Source organism: Sapajus apella, unplaced genomic scaffold (genome assembly GCF_009761245.1).
Source record: "Sapajus apella isolate SASKATOON/1434 unplaced genomic scaffold, GSC_monkey_1.0 scaffold167, whole genome shotgun sequence".
NCBI classification, from domain to species: Eukaryota; Metazoa; Chordata; class Mammalia; order Primates; family Cebidae; genus Sapajus; species Sapajus apella.
The window spans coordinates 129,496-145,668 of NW_022437107.1; the positions used below are offsets into that span (position 1 = coordinate 129,496).

Below are 16,173 nucleotides of genomic sequence, written 5' to 3' on the forward strand. Positions count from 1 at the left end.
CCCACCTGGCCTCTACCTTCCCTTGTGAGACCTCAGGGGGTGGCCCCTCTTCCCCTCTGCTCACCAAGGAGCTCCTTCCTGCTGCCTGATGTTCTGGATCCTGAGCCCACACCCAGACAGGGCTGAGTCTCCTCTTCCCACAGTCCAGAAGGCCAGCAGGCCCTGGGCTTCACCTCTGTCCTCTACTGAGTGGCCCTTTAGTCAGATCCCTGAGTGTGCACATGGCAGGGAGGTATGCATCTGTGTGCATGTGTGTCCGTGTATGGGAACACAGGTGTATGCATGTGTACAGGGTACACCCATGTGAGGGCCTTCCCAGACCTTTTCCCAAGGAGTAGATGAAACCCTTTCATGGTGGCAGGTGTTTACTCAGGACCCCCAAGGGTGAGGATGGAGAGAGAAAGAGTGGAAGGGCCTAAGGTAGGCCAGGCAGGAGCACAGCCCCAGATGGCCTCTTGAGATGGCCACACAGAGCCCAGCCAGACATCAGTGTCAGGAAAGGGCTGGCCAGGGTGGTCCCTGGGAGGTGCAGGGGTGGGGTTACTCAAGCCCACCCCCTTCCCTCTTCATTTACCTAGGCAATCACAGGAGCTTGTTTATAGGCAAAAATGCCCCCCAGCCCCTCCCTCCCTACCAAGTCCCTTCCCTGGCCACAGGCCTGAGTAGCCACTGGCATCAGAAATGGGGCATGTCTGCACCCAAGGGAGCCCCTTGTGGCCAACTCCAGCTCCATAAACTGGAAGGGTGTGGCAGGCAGCCAGGATTCAATGGCCTACAGTGGCTCTCCTGGGCTGGCAGGCCTGTGCCCTGGCCACCTACAGGCCAGGACTGGACATCACAGTTGGCCGAGAGCAAGCCAGCCTCTGTCTTGGCAGCTCCCCTTCCTGCCTTTGAGGGTGACTTCACTTTGATTTCATATCTGCAGAGTGATGTGCAGATCACTTATTCAGCCCTAAGCTCAGCCAGGCAAGAGGGTGGGATTCTCCACACAGCAGGCAGGATCGGCTGGCCCAGGGGTGCCCTGGGCCCAGGTTCTCCAGCCCTTCCTCCTCAAGGGCCCATGGGCTTCCCTTCCTCCATCCCTCCGCGCCTAGGTGAAAGCCAGACCTCAAAAGGCATCGAGGGTGGGGGGGGTTGGGGGGTGGTTGGGGGGAGAAGGAAGGACTTTCCTACCGATCCCACATCCAACCTCACCTCCAAGCCCCTTCTCATGTCCAGTAGCTTTTCCCTATTAGGGGTGAATGTTTATGCGCATCATTTCCATCATTTCTTTGGGGAAAAATTGGATTATTTGGGCTCCAGTTCCTCCCAGCTACTCACTCTCCGACTCTGTCAGCCCCACATTCTGAGTTCTCCAGTGTAAGAGGGACAAGGGCCATCAGCACCAGGTCTCTGAAAGACAGCCAGAGCCAGTTTCCTGTTCCCAAGGGTTGGGCCAGTACTAGCGGAGGGAACCACAGACTGCCCGTCCTGGACCCAACCCTCTCCACTACCCAGGATGTTGTAAGAGGCTATTCTGCCCCTCTTCCCCTGCTCAGCTCCTCCCCGCCTCCTGTCTCCGGCCCCAGCAGAGGCCGCGCTCCCACTGTGCCTTCTGCCTCTGGGAAATGGCGCAGCCTGCGCTCCTCGGAGAGCCTGGAGGCGGGGCGCACTTCTCTGAGTCCCCGGTGTCGCATCCCGAGCCAGTCGCCCAGACCTGCATCCCGCGTGGCATCCCTGCCCTCTCTGTGCAGCGGAAAGGGCGAAACGCAGGGACGGCAAGCGGGAGCACCGGGTAGAAAGAGCGGTTCTGCGTGCGGAGGTGTTCGGGCCCGGGCTCTGGAGGTCCCTCGCACCGCGCCCCTCGAGGTCCGCACCAGCTCCTGCCGCGCCCTGCCCGGCTGCATCCCGCTGCCGCACCTCGCTCCTCCCCAATCCCCACTCGGCCTGCATCCCGTGTCCTGCACTGGGCTCCCATGCGCGCCTCACCCCGTCCGCACCCCGCGCAGCCCAAGCTGGCACCGGAGCCCCGCCCCTGCCCGCACCCCGCCCGCCCCGGCCCCTCCTGGTCCGCCCCCAGCCCGCCCCTGCGCCTCCCTGCCCCGCCCCTGCCCGCTCCTCCGGCTCAGCCGGCGCTTGCCCAGCTTCAGTCCCGCGACCGAAGCTGGGCGCGCAGCAACGCTGAGTGCCCTGGAGCCCGCGCCCAGACGCGCCGCGCCCTCAGTGTCCGTCGCGTCCGCCGCGCCCCGGGCGGGAATGGGGCGGCCGGGCTGAGCGCCGCACTCGCCACCCAGACCCGCCAGCCCCAGCCGCCGTCCCTCCAGCCGCGGCCCCTGTGCGCACGGGCGATGGCGAAGGCGACGTCCGGTGCCGCCGGGCTGCGGTTGCCGTTGCTGCTGCTGCTGCCGCTGCTCGGCAAAGGTGAGTCCTGCCGGCCGCCGGCGCCCGCAGCGGCCAGGGCGAAGTTGGCGCCGAGCAGCGGAGCGGCCGCGTTCAGAAGCGCCTTTCTGTTTGCGGTAGGCAGCGGGCTGCGCAGTCTCCAGCCACCTGACCTCGGCTGGGAGCGCAGTGGCTGCGGCGAGCAGTGGACAGGGCGCCTCGGGCCGGGGCTGGGCGGGTCTCGGGTAGGAGCGGAGCGCGGGCCGGGCGCCGAGGGAAGGTGCTCAGAACCCAAACCACAGCCGCAGGTCTCATCCTGGCCGCGCCTTACGCCAAAGCCGCGTTCTGGAGCAAACTGGACAGCCGTTTCAGGGCCGGCGTGGCGGAAGGCTCAGAGAGCCTCGAAAGCCCGCGATTCATGCGGGGAGTTCTATTTCGGCAGGAGACAGTTCCGTCGTGGTTTCCTTTTCCCGCGCCGCGTCCGTGCGTTCCTCCCCCAGCTCTGCCGTTCTGGCCAGCCGAGGGATTCGGAGGCTCTTTCGAAAAGATTGTATTTTCCTCGTGCGTGTTTGTCGCCCTAGTCTTTAAGCACCTGAAAACCGTGGTTTCTGGGGTGGCTCCCCCCGAGGGGCCGCCGTCATCAGCGTCCCACCCTGGAGTCGTGTGGCGTTGCTTGGCAGAGATGCTGAAGATGCGGCCTTAGGAGGCTCAGGGCCAACACTTAAGGAAGCTTTTGCCCTGCTTGGGGTGGGGTAGGGAGGGGTATGCGCCGCCAGCCAGCCTCCGTGCTGGGCCTGGTGAAACCGCAGGTGCTTAAGGATCCCAGCATTAGATGTGGCCTTGCAAAGATGGTCATTGACTCCACCCAAACCCTGGCAGAATGAGCCGCAAGGCTGTGGAATTTTTGACCCCTTGGCGTGCATTTCAGCGTCCCTCGAACTGGCCCTGACTTAATCCCCTCCAAGTGCTTGTGTATGGATCAAGTTTCCCTCTAAGAGGGCAGGAGACCTGGCCACCCTCCCTCGTTCCTTATAAAGGGCGTTCTCTCCTCGGAGCCTTTGAGAACAGAAGAAGCGGTGGTCAGTCACCCTGTCTCTGGCCCCAGGCCCTGCACAGACTGAGTTTTCATATGCTGAGGCCAGAGTGGGTCCCCAGTTCACCTGGAGAGAGACAAGGGAGAAGCCCTTCCCCTCCTATCTGTTCTGAGTGTTGGGACTGTGGGGTCCCAGTGCTGCAAGGGGAAGACACGGGGCAGAAGTAAACAAGGTGCTCTGATACTGTATTGGGACTCTGGGCTGTGACTTTGGGATTGTGGTTGTGGGCATGGGGTCAGGTGTGAGCAGCTGCTGGTGTGCTGGGCAGGGGATTTCCCCCCACCCTTCCACAGCCTTATGTTCAGTCAGGGTGCCCAGTGAGGCTGTGGGGGCCAGGTTCTGAGGGCTGGCCTGTGGCACTCAGCAGGCATGCAGGTAGTTTTCCGTGCCCATACCCCTGGCACACAGACAGTTTCCCCAATCCAGAGATCGTGAGCCCCTGGCCTCTGGGATAACCTGGACACCACAGTTGGTGGCACTGGGAGTGGAGAGGTAGCCCCACTCCCAGGAGGAGACAGCTGGGGCCTTTGGAGAGGCCTGCGGGGCTCTTTCCCAGGAGCCACAGCTCTGGAGGCTCTAGCCGAACTCTTGGAGCTGCCCAGGGTCGCCCCAGCAAGTCCCAAGTTTCTCCCTAACCACCCCACGGAGACAGCTCGGCCTTGAGCGCCCTCTTGCGGAGGCTGCGCTTTAGTGGCTGGGCCTGCTGGCAGCGCAAGGACCGGGTCTCTAGAGGATGAGGGCCCTTCCCCAGCTCACATTCACACCCTCACACTGGATCACCATCAAGACACAGTCCTGCCCCTTCTCACGGCACTTGCTCCCGAAGCTGTGGACATGCACTCTGTGGCTCCCTCACACCCTGCCTCACCCAGGTCCACACAGAGACCCCAGCCTCTCTCATCACTCACACTCACACAGGGACCCCACATGTGTATACAGGGACACACACTCCTCATACCTGAAACCAGAGAGAGAGAACCTCCATCTAAAAGTTACATTTATTTAAAAGTTGCTCTTAGAGGTTTCTGGCATTTGACTGCTCAACCCAAATGTGGCTGTCCCCGTTGCTTGCATGAGGAAACTGGTCTCAGCTTCTGGGGCTCTCCCAGGTCCCAGGCTGACCCTGCACCTCAGCCTCCCACAGCTCCTCAGCAAGGCTCTTGTCTCTGTCTTCCTGGCCTGTCTTTTTGGGTCCTGTTTTGCAGCAAGAAAGGACTTTCCTTCTCTGTCCCCAGGCCCCAGGGCCTTCTGCTCCTAGCACGGAAGAGCTGGGCACTGTGACTTGGCAGAGCCCCTGGTCCAAGCTGCCGGACCACCCTCTGCAGAGGGCTTGGGCGGCCCACCTCAGCCTGCACCACCAGGTGTGGGTGCGGGCAGCTCAGGCCAGGGGTGTAGCTCCCCCTACTTCTTCCTTTTCTGCCTCCCCTTTCTCTGGTCAAAGGCTTCACCAGGCTCACCAGGGGCCGGCCTGCTTTCTCTTCCACCCCAGCTCACTGAGCCTGTCTAGCTTCCAGGAGCTGCCTGCAGCCCTCACTGGTGGGCTGGGCCTGCTGGGGTCCTGCAGGCAGAGAGCAAATGGGGAAGTGCATTGAGCTGATTCACTAAATTGCCTTTATTCTACAGAATCACTTAGGGACAGGCTGAGGAAATTGCCGTTTCCTTGGTGGTGTGAAGAAAATGGGATGCGTTCACCTAGTGGGGAGCTAATGGCCTTTTAGCCAGGGGAGGAGAAAACCAATTAAAAATTATGATATCTGTTAAAATGGAACGAGGGGTACCAAGGGGAAGGGAAGGCCCAGAAGCTGCCATCTCCCCTAAGGCCTTCCCCCTCTGCAGCCTGGCTGAGGACCCTCTAGGTCCCCTCATCTTAATGGAAAAGGCTAATACCAGCAGTAGCACCCCACAAGGGCTCACAGTGCACTGCTTCTGTGCTGTGCCCACTCATTTCATTTCCCACAAGTCTGAAAGGGTCGTGGCCTTAGCCCATTTCACAGGTGAGGAAACTGAGGCTCCTACGGACTCGAACCGGTGGCAAGGATGCAGGAGCTCCCCAGAGTTAGTCCTGTGGCTTGCTCCAGCCCCTTCTCTGGGCCAGTGGTGTGGGTGCAGGGTGGGGCTGAGGAGGGCTCCCAGGGACGTGGCCCTGAGCCTGCCCACCAGTGGTGAGTCTCCCTGCCTCAGGCTCCAGGTGCCCTCGGGACATCACAGCCCAAATCCCAGAGTGACATGTGGCACCATGCACAGGCACTGAGACACTCTCTGGGTCTCGTCAGCTTTAGCTGATGTCTGGGAGTCCTGTGGGTCTGAGGACGAGCACCAGGCCTGGCTGTGGCAGTGGAAGGGCCATATGTGCTCCATGGATGGCAGGAAGGCATCTCACTGCCGGTGGTGGTGCAGGTGTTCGGCTGGGACACCAGGCTGAGGCCCTGGCAACCAACGTCTGCCTGAGGCCCTGGCATGGGGTGGAAGCTACTGTGCTGAGGACAAGGGTGCAGGGACCAGGGATGGGGTCTGGGCATCAGGGGTGAGGGTACAGCTCTGTTTCCTCATGCAAGACAGGGCCTTGCTCCTCATGCTCCTCATCTCCATCCTCCAGGTCAGCCTGAGAGAAGAAAGCCAGGGAACCAGGGCAGAGTGGAGGGCAGCCCCCAGGCTCCCTGCTCCCCCTCCCCTCCTGCAGAGGCACTTCCTTTTCACTGCAGGAGCCCCTCTCCTGGGAGTGAAGGAGGCTGCTTCCTGGTGGGGGGTTATGCTCCCTCCCTGTTCCCTGCTGTGCCTTCTATCTCCTCCCTCTTCCGCAATTGTTTTTCAGCCTAGCGACTTAATAGTAACAATAATAGTAGCAATAAGAGTTACAATAATAGTAACAACAGCAGCCTGGGAGAGCTCCTGAGGGAGCCTCAGCTCCTGCCCGGCTGTTCTAGAGCTGGGGACTCAGCCCCAGGGCCCCTTGACTTCCAGAGCTGTCTTGTGGCGGGGAGAGACCCTCATCAAGGAGACCCTGCATAGTGACTCCCACGTGCATATGTGGCGAGGGGCGGGGACTGGACGATGATCACCAGGCAGGGAGTGAGCCCCGGTCATGGTCACAGAGGAGGTGATGACATGGGGCTGTCTCTCCCTGCCCGTCTGCACCTGGGCCTGCCAGAGGCATCTTACATGCTCCATGGGGTGGGGTCTTTGGCCACTAGGAGGCTGCCAGTCAGTGGGACTATGAGAGGTCAAGTGGGAGGGCCCTTCTTGGGGTCCATGACCCAGGCACTGCCTCCCTCATGCCTGGGAGGGGACAAGGCCCCAGGCCCACCAGAGCCTACCTGGCTCCCCCACTAGAACAGCAGCCCGGGCGGCTCAAGGATGGAGGCAAAGCCTCAGGGATTGATTCTGTGCCCCCTGAGGCAGGCTCTGACTCCCATAGGGGAACTTTGGAGGATGGGCCCTCTCCTGACCAAGGCTCTGGGATACTTGGCAGCTCCTGGGGTCCTGCCTTACCTCTCTGCTTCGTTCCCCTTTCCCTGAGATCTGGGCATATGGATGGGCGCTGAGAGGGTGCGGCCTGGACCTCTGTGGAGCTCTGGCCCCACAGCTGTGTAATCATGGGGGCCTCAACCCAGCTCCCCTCCGTTCCCCAAGCCTGGAGGCTGTGAAGCCCGGGGATCCCTGAGCTGAGACCCCAGGCATGGTGGGCCTGAGCAAGAGCAGGCAGTGAGGTGTCCTTGTTCCTGAAGCTCCTCTTGGATGTGCTCCTGCCCTCTGGAAAGCCGGGGGCAGGGAGGTGGTGCCAGCAGGACCTTAAGGACAGCAGTTCAGGCAGCACCTGGCCCTGGAGGGAGCAGGTGGCCAGCTCTGAGCAAATACCACTGTTTGCTTTTGCCTCAACGGTGGCTCCACAAAGTACAGATGCCCAGGAACCACCACAGAAAGGCTGCCACTGCACTTGGACAGGTGTGCGTCCAGCTGGTGGACCGGCGGGTGCAGGCTTTCCTCCCTGATACCAGGGATACCTGGAGGGCCTGAGGCTGGGGCCCTGTGCTCAGGAGAGAGCCTCTGGCTCCCCAGGCCCTACATCCCCAGAACCCCCTCCCAGTTTCGGATGCTGCAGCTGTGCTTCCGCTCCTGGCCCTTGCTCCTCTGTGTTGCTGATATCTGTGCCCTGCAGGAGCCAAGGTTCCAAGGAAGCACTCAAGGGGTAATGTGGGCCCAGGGCAGGAGCAGGACAGTGGCCACCAAGCTGTTTCCAGTTCCCTTATGTGTCTGTGACTCCAGAGGATTCTCACCCTTGTGTTCCTGAAAGGGAAAAAGGAAACGTGTAATTTCTAGAATTTAAGTAATGACCGGGGAGATGCTGGGGGAGATGTGCACTCTGGTGCCGGGACCCGAGGGTGGGTGAGCTGGGGGTGCAGCATGAGCTGGCGCAGCTCCAGAGGGAGGGAGAGGGCTCACTGAGTTTCTTTCTCACACTTCTTGCCAGTGAAACGGATACAAACCTGGCAGCTGGTGCTGGGCCAGGGTCCAGGGGCATCCTCCTGGTCTGCTCCCCATCCTGCTCCTCCACCATTGCCTGTAGTGTATCTGCCACTGTCAGGGAAGCCTGACACTTAGCTCCAGCAGGGGTCCAGGCCCGGCCCTCCTCACGCAGGGAAACAACAAGGCTCACAGGCTCTTGGTGACATAGGCACATTGTTCTGCCATTGTGAGGGGCCAGCTTGGCTGTGGGACCCATCACCAGTGGGCAGCCCTCAGGTCATCTCTGCAGATGACTCCTCTGGTAGGTCACATACAGGACGCCACACAGCACCTTGAAAACTCATGACCCAGGAAGGCCTCAGATTGTCTTTGCTCCCCTAGCCTCCCCGCCCCCTGTATCTGCAGGGACAGGTGAGTCTGTGCTTGATGACAGGAACGTCCCAGTCTCAGGGGCTTAACACTGTCCACTGTGTCCTGCTTGTGGCACACCCTGACATGGCCCTTATGTCCTGGGACTGGTGGCCACACCTCCCAGCCCTTGTGCCCAGCTGTGTGCTCAGGATGACTCAGAGTTTCGAGGAGGCTGAGACTTGAGGAGCTTTGAAGCCTGGGAGGGGCCACTGTCACTTTGCCTGTGTTCCACACAATTGTGTCACGTGGCCTTTCTTACCACAGGAGGCTTGAAGCGCAGAGGACACGGGGATGGGGGTGTGCAGGGGTGCGCCTGCACACACTCCTGCCTGTCGGCTCTCCCACCCTTGTCCTGCTCTGCACAGCAGGGGCTGGTGGTGGGCCCAGCAGCTGAGGGGGAAGGAGGGGGAAACAGGGTGGCAAATAATTATGGGTCACTCTTTTTTAATCGAGGTGAAATTTATATAACATAAATTTAACCATTTATAAATGAACCATTTGGTGCATTTAGCACATTCACAGCATTGCACAGGTGTTGCCTTAGTTCCAAAACATTTGCATCACCCCAAAAGGAAACCCCATATCCGTTAAACACTTGCATCCTGTCCCCAAGCAATCCCCAGCCTGCGTTCAGTCTCTTCGGCTTGGCCTGTCCTGGTATAGTTCATCTGCATGGACTGTTGTCTGGCTTCAGTCACTCAGCATAAGGTCTTCAGGGTTCCTCAAGGCTGTGGCATGTGTCAGCCCCTTCCTGTGAGGGGTAAATAGTGTGCCATCACCCATTCATCTGGGGACAGACACATGGGTGCTTTCCGCCCTTTGACAATTATGAAAAATGCTGCCAGAGACATTCCTGCGCAGATACCTGAGTCCCTGCTTTCAATTCTCTTGGGTACATACCTGGACATGAAATCACTAGGTAATTATGTTTTAGTTTTTGAGGAGCTGCCAAACTGTTTTCCACAGTGGTTGAATTGTGTTACATTCCCAAGGGTTACAATCTATCCACATGCTCACCACCTCGCATTATTCTCTGTTATTCTCTGGTTCACGTCTCACTCTGGCCGTGCAGTGGGTGCACAGTGCTAGCTCGTTGTGGCTTTAGTTTGCCTTTCCCTGGTGACGGCGTGCTGGGCATCTTTTCCTGTGCATGCTGGCCAGTTGTGTGTCTCTTTGGAGAAGCATCTCTTCAAGCCTTCTGCCTATTGTCTAATTGGGTGGCCGTCTTGCTGTACAGCTGACTTTGCTGTCACATCTGCACTGAGGACTGCAGAGAAGCAGCTTCATCCAGGGGTTTCGCTGTCAGTGCTTGAGCCCCAGGTCCCTTGTGAGGAGAGTGTGGATTCGTCTGATTCCTTATATGGGCATTGAATCACCACCACCTTCGGGGACCATGAGGACATTCTCAGAAGACCTGGACTCTGAGGTCGCACTGAGCACAAACATCCTGGAAACCATGGTGCATAAGAAGGGGCTGCCCAGGAACCACCCTGTGAAGGATGGAGGAGGGGGAAGGAGCCAGGGGACCCCCACCCCACTGACGAGATGAGACTCGGCAACATGGGAACCCAGGGCTGCCCTCTCTCACTCACCCTTAGCCCCGACTCTAAAAATAATGGATAATCAGATCCGCTTAAGTTGATTATCGTCATTGCCATGGTGTGATGTCATGCTGCCGGGCCCTGGGGCAGTTTTCTCTGGACAGTGGTGGATGCGCCTAGGCAGCTTTAGAGGCCAGCATGGGGCCAGGGGGCCTTGGCCCAGGGGTGGCAGGCAGCCTCTGTGGGCTCCTGCAAATCTGTTTGGTGAGGATGGAGCACTGGCGTCCATAGGCAGGCACTCTGTGCTCCCAGGGAGGAGTTCCTGTCCCCATTCGCAGCTAGGGACAGAGCCAGGGAGGCTGAGTGCCCAGTCCTGGCACACAGTGGGAAGGCACAGGGCCTTGGGCTGGGCCACTCTACCCTGTCTTTTTGTTCCCTCCTGCCACTGAACTCCTTCCTGCCTCATCATCCGTGGCCTGGAAAGGACACTTGCAGTCCTAATCCTGTTTTGGCCTCATGTCCCTCACACCCCATGGGCCACCTAGGCCAGACCCTGCCCTGATTTCCATCTTGCCCACCTTCCACCCCTCATCCCCTGGTCAGGAGCTTGTTCTGTGAATGCTCCTGCACAGACATCATATGGACTCAAAGGACCCGAAGACCTTGGCTGAGAGGAGCTTACGTATCAGTGCAAACCTCACATTTTACACATGGGGAAACCGAGTTCCCAAGGGAGGTGTGAGTTGTCACACCTAGAGGCAGTGTCAGGTGAAGGCTTGGTACTGCCCCCATGGGCATTCCCATCCCTGCATGGCACCCCCAGCCTTGGGTTTGGATTCCTCTTCACCCTTGAAGTTGAGGTCTTTGCTCCCAGGACATGGATAACAGCATCCAGATGCAGGAGGTGCCCCCACATTGGGCTGCCCTGGGGCATCTGGATTGGTGGCTTGTCTGGCTCCAGGTCTGTGCTGGGCTGAAACCTACTGTCTCACAGGCTCCCTTCTCCCTACCTCCAGTCTCCACCAGAGCAGACTCTCAAGTCTTTTTTGTGTCCTCTCCCCAGGGAGAGCCTAGCTTGTGCTCTGTAGTTCAAGACAAGGGATGGTAGCTCACCATGCCCCAGCTTCTCTGCATGACTGTCACTGAGCAGAGAAGCCCAGGCCAGACTGCAGCTGAAGTCCTAGCCTCTATATGGCCTTCAGCAGGGTACCTAACCCTGCTCTACCTCATTTTCCTCCTGTGTGAGATGGGAATCCTCATGGTCCCTACCTCTGACAGTAGTTTTGATGCAGTGGGTGATGTGGGTGAAGCGCCTGGCGCAGACCTGCTCGTCAGGAACGCACCATGGATTCTCGCTGGTTAATGTTTAACAGGGATGAGAAGGGGCTGGAGGAGGGTGAAAATGGGCAAGACCGTCTCGGCTTGAGGAACTTGGGCTGACAGATTGACTTAAATTAGTATGTGGATGTGCTCTGAGTCACTGCTTTGCTGAGTGCATGGGTACAGTTGCCCAGGTCAGAAGCACCAGGGTCAAAGCCGGTGGTGATGCCTTGGCCCTGTCACCCCAGGCCAGTGCTAGTGAATGATGCAGTCAGCTGGGGCAAACTCTAGAGCCCTGCAGCCAAGGGGGCCAGTGACCCTCACACGGTCATCTACAGGCCACTTGGGTGGCCAGTCCTCTTACAGCCAGGCCTTGCCCTAGGAAAGAAATTAATTGTAACCTAATTGGCAGTTTCCTTTGCATAGAAGCCGGAAGCAACTGCCAGTGAAGCTGGTGATTAACTCCACAGCAGCTGGGAAATCGCATTTGGGCAGGAGCACCCATCATCCTGGCCAGGCCCCTGCAGCTGGTCTGGGCGGGGTGTGGAAGTGTGTATGGTGGCCATCATGCAGCTTAGGGCCTGGGCCCCTCAGAGCAGATGGCTGGGTCTGTGTGCAGAAGGTAGCCCTGGGGTGGCAGCTCCCCCAGTGCCCAGTTACTGACCTCTTTCCTCCAAACCACAGCCATGCCCAGACCCCTTCCCCACCCACAGCAGAAGGCTGCATGACTTTTAGGGGTGTCAGCAGATCCATGCCCTGGTTGCAGTTCTACCATGGGTGTGCAACGGGAATTCTGGGCCCCAGTTTCTAGCGTGGGATGGGGTGAGTGATGTCTCTGTTCTACAGCATGGGCTCAGGCTGGGTGTATGAGAAGAGACTTAGGGAAGGAGGGCTGTGCCTGTGCGTGTGGGTATGGTGGTGCCTCCCAGGCCAGGGCCGGTCTCCATCCCTCCTCTTCTTTAGCTGCTCTTCTGGCTGCTGGCCACCCTGCCCAGCTGGAGGTACAGGAGGAGAGGTATCTGAGGAGGTCCTGCACTCCACACCAGTCTCCTGCCCAGCATTTTGGAAGAACGTATTTTTAAGTCTGGGATTGAGGCTGTACTCCCATGATGGTGACTGGTGTCACCACTGGACACCGGGGAAGTAGCTGCCCTTGGAGTTTATTGAGTGCCCAATATATGCACTTAGCTGTTTATCCATTTGCAGAGGCTGGTGTTTTCTTGATGGTTTTATAGGGAGATGCTTAAACTCGGCGCACTAAGAATAGGACAGGCTGTCAGATTTTTCTCGAAGGAGGTATTAGCTTGTTAGTGAGTACAATCAGGCCAAGGAGCCAGGGGCTGATGCAGTGTGCACCTCAAGAGGGACTCCTATGGACCCCAGTTACCAGAGCCTGCCCCAGGCCTTTCCTTCACACGTGCTCTGTGCCGGAGATCAAGCAGTGTTACAGATACAACAGTGGGCAAGACAGGCCGATGGTGACCCTGTGGGTCTTCACAGCCCAGATTTCCTCCCACAGTTAGTGTAGGTCAAACCTGGCAAAGCTACTTTCATTTGGAAGTCTCAGAATGCCAGCAAAGTGATGAGAGTGGTGGGGATAGAGGTGCAATGGGGGTGGTGCTGGTGATAGTGATGGTCATGGTGGTGGTGGTGGTAGTAATGGTACTGGTGATGGTGATGGTGGAGGTAGTAATGGTGGTGGTGACGGTGATGTTGATGGTGGAAGTCATGATGGTGAATGGTGGTGGTGGTGGTGGTGATGGTGAAGACAGTGGTGGTGGAAGTGATGGGGATGTTGATGGTGGAGGTCATGATGGTGAAGGTGGGGATGGTGGAGGCAGTGGTGGTGGTGATGGCGGTTGTGGAGGTCATGATGGTGAAGGTGGGCATGGTGGAGGCGGTGGTGGTGGTGGTGGCAGTTGTGGAGGTCATGATAGTGAAGGTGGGGGATGGTGGAGGCGGTGGTGGTGGTGGTGGCAGTTGTGGAGGTCATGATGGTGAAGGTGGGGGATGGTGGTGGAGGTGATGGTGGTGTTGATGGAGGAGGTCATGGTGGTGGTGGTGGTATACACATAACAGGCTGTGTATGGTGGTGGTGGAAGCAATGGTAGTAGTGAAGGTGATGGTGGTGGTGGTGGAAGTCATGATGGTGAAGGTGGGGATGGTGGTCATGGAGGCAATGGTGGTGGTGATGGTAGTAGTGGAGGTAGTGGTGCTGGTGTTAGTGGTGGAAGCAGTGGAAGCAGTGGTGGGGAAGGTGGAGGTAATGGTGGCGGTAGAGTTGGTGGTGGTGATGCAGCCATCTTCAGTGAGCATTTGCCTGGTGCCAGCCACTGTTCTGTCAACTTTACCTGCATTAATTCCTTCTAGCTCCCAACACTCCTATGTGGTGGGAGCTCTGAGTATCAGTGGGAGCTCTGAGCATCAGGAGAAATAGACAAGTATGCGTCCCTTGCCCCAAGCTGGTTACTACTGCAACACACACTTTGTTTCCAATACCCAGATGGAGTCCATAGCCTTGCCTGGCATCCACAACCTTGCCCAACCTTCCTCTTCTTCCCAAGTTCATAGCCTCATGGCCTGGGGAGCTGGCCTCTTGTCTCCAGCCAGCATTCTCCTCCTACTCTGTGCTGCTGCTGTTCACCAGAACTGCCTCCACCTCCTGCTGCTTTTCCCTTCCTCTCTCTCTGGCTCTGTCCCCGGGTCCCCTGCTCCCCTCCCATCCTGCTGGGCACTGGCTCCTGCTTGTGGCTGCTGCCCCAGGCAGTCCCTTCCCTTTATCCTCCCATTGCCCATCTGTGGCTATCTCTTGGTCAGGCATTTTTTCAGAACAGGCAGCATGGGTAGTCCCCTTGGCCCCTCAGCCTGGGCTGGGCACTCTTCTCCACCCAGGGCTGAGCACTCTTCTCCACCCAGGGCTGGGCCCTTTAGATGGGGTGGGCAGTGTCTGCTCAGCAGAAGGGTGTGATGACTTCACCAGCCTAGCTGACCCAAGGGAGGTTGGTCAGCTGAGGTTGGTTGCCCCAGTCAGCTCTCCTGACATCCCTGCCAGGGTCAGGTGTCCCGGGGTCGCCAGCCTTAGCGTATAATGCATCCATCCAAAAGTAAGGATTCCTTGCCAGGGAAAGGGCTGACAAGCTGCCTGTTTTCTTGGTCAGCAAGCGTCCTCCCCATGAGCCCAGGACTGTGTGTGGCTGGGAAGCCGTCAGCATGTGTGTGTCTATCTGTCCTGTCTGGCTTGCGGGCTGCCAGGACAGCCACTCCTTTCACTACTCAAGTAAGTACTCAGGACCCAGTTGCTGTCACCTCTCCCAAGGCATGCAGGCGGGATGGGAAGTGCATGTTTGTTAGGGGACATTGTCAAGAGGTGGAACCGAAGTGCTCCTGCTGTGTAACAGGGCCAACAGTGTTCTGTTGGGGAGTCTGCCCCCATGTGCAAGGACACACCACACACTGGGAGGCATGGAGTACATGTGGCCTGTCCCACATGCTCGGCACCACCACAGGTTGGCCAGCGGGACCCTCCTCTGTCTCATGGGCAGGGCATCTGGAGGAAGCCACCACTGCTGAGAACAGGTTGAGTGCATGTGCAGTGTCTGTCAGCCTCATACCCTTGTTATCCTCAGACAAGAACCCTGAAAGTTAAGGGAGGCAAAGGCCAGCAAGGTAAAGACTTGGGGCAAAGGTCAGGGCTGGGCAGGAGCTTATCAGGACAGTGGGCAGGGCTTCCGCAGGTGGAGAGGACAGAGACAGCTGTGCACCTGGGAGCCCTGGGCCAGGCTGAGCAGATCGAGCACCAGGGCCCGGAGTGAGGGGCTAATGGCAGGGGCATGCAGGCAGCCGCACATACCAGGCTGTGTATGGGGGAGGGGAAAACTGGACATATGTGAGCAGGTCTAGGCCTGGCAAAGGGCTTGGAGAGATACCTGGGAACAGCTGTGTATGGTGGCTGCCCTGGGCAGGGGCGAGGCTGAGGGGCCACTGAACCTCCTGAGTTAGAGGTGACGAGAGCCGCCCCTGATGCAGGGAAGACACAAGGAATTGAGGAAGACAGCAGGACACCAGGCAGGATGCACTTAGTTGTCACATGGAAACCAGCGTCCGGTGATGACTGCCCAGGAGGCTCTTGGGCTGGCACCTGGGTTCGTGTGAGGCAAAGGGAAGGGCTCTGCATCAGAAGGCGGCTGAGACTGGGCTGCTACTGGGCACTGCCCCCACTGCTGAGACCTCAGATGGGTCCCTGCCTTGCCCAGGGCTCCGTGCTCCATGCTAAGCCTCGTCCTCCTGGGGGTCAGGCACCACCAGGTGGCTCTCAAGCCAGGACCACATCGTGTGCCACGGGCCCCTCCCACATCCAAAAGCAAAATTGCATTCTGCAACTGTGTTGGTGTAAGACAAATATAATCCAGGCCACTTTATTATTATTATTATTTATTCCTTATTGCTATATTTAGTTCATCCTTTTGATTTTAAAATTAATTAAAATGAAAACTTTTTTGCATGCCCAGGCACATGCAGCAACAGTGCTGGTCAGGAGTAGAGATTCCTCCTCTGCAGGCTCCTGGCCCCCTGTGACCCTGGCACTGAGGGCTGGCATGAGTGGCCCAGCCTGTGTGAGCCCTCACACCCGCCTAGAGATGGTGTGCTCCCTAGCCAGACAGGGCGCTCCCGTGCCTGGATGCCGTGGCCTCATGAGTGGCCAGCAGCTGAAGTGGGAACTAGAACAGAAACTGGCCATGCCCAGGTGTGTACCTGCCCCAGGCAGGTGACCAGGGTAGCAGGGAAATGCCAGACGGGGCCAAAATCTTCATGCTTCTGTCTGACCTCGGTTCTAGCTGAGGATTTAGCTGCATGCACATCTTTAAAACTGGAATCCTCTGTAAGAAACAAATGCACAGATAGCCAAAGAAAGGACAGATGAATTGGGCTATATCAAAATGTAAAACTTCTGTGAACCAAGGCCAGGATCAAAAGAGTGAAAACAC

The 16,173-nt window shown here is 58.2% G+C and overlaps 1 protein-coding gene across 1 annotated transcript in view; it reads left to right on the forward strand.

Moving 5' to 3' along the window:
• The first annotated feature begins 2,091 nt into the window (after positions 1–2,091).
• The window catches only part of RET (ret proto-oncogene), a 56,266-nt gene continuing 42,184 nt past the window's right edge, over positions 2,092–16,173 (forward strand). Inside the window, exon 1 of the mRNA XM_032267285.1 lies at positions 2,092–2,400. Within this exon, the coding sequence (XP_032123176.1) occupies positions 2,328–2,400 (73 nt within the window). The 5' untranslated portion in view covers positions 2,092–2,327. The remainder of the gene's footprint in view (positions 2,401–16,173) is intronic.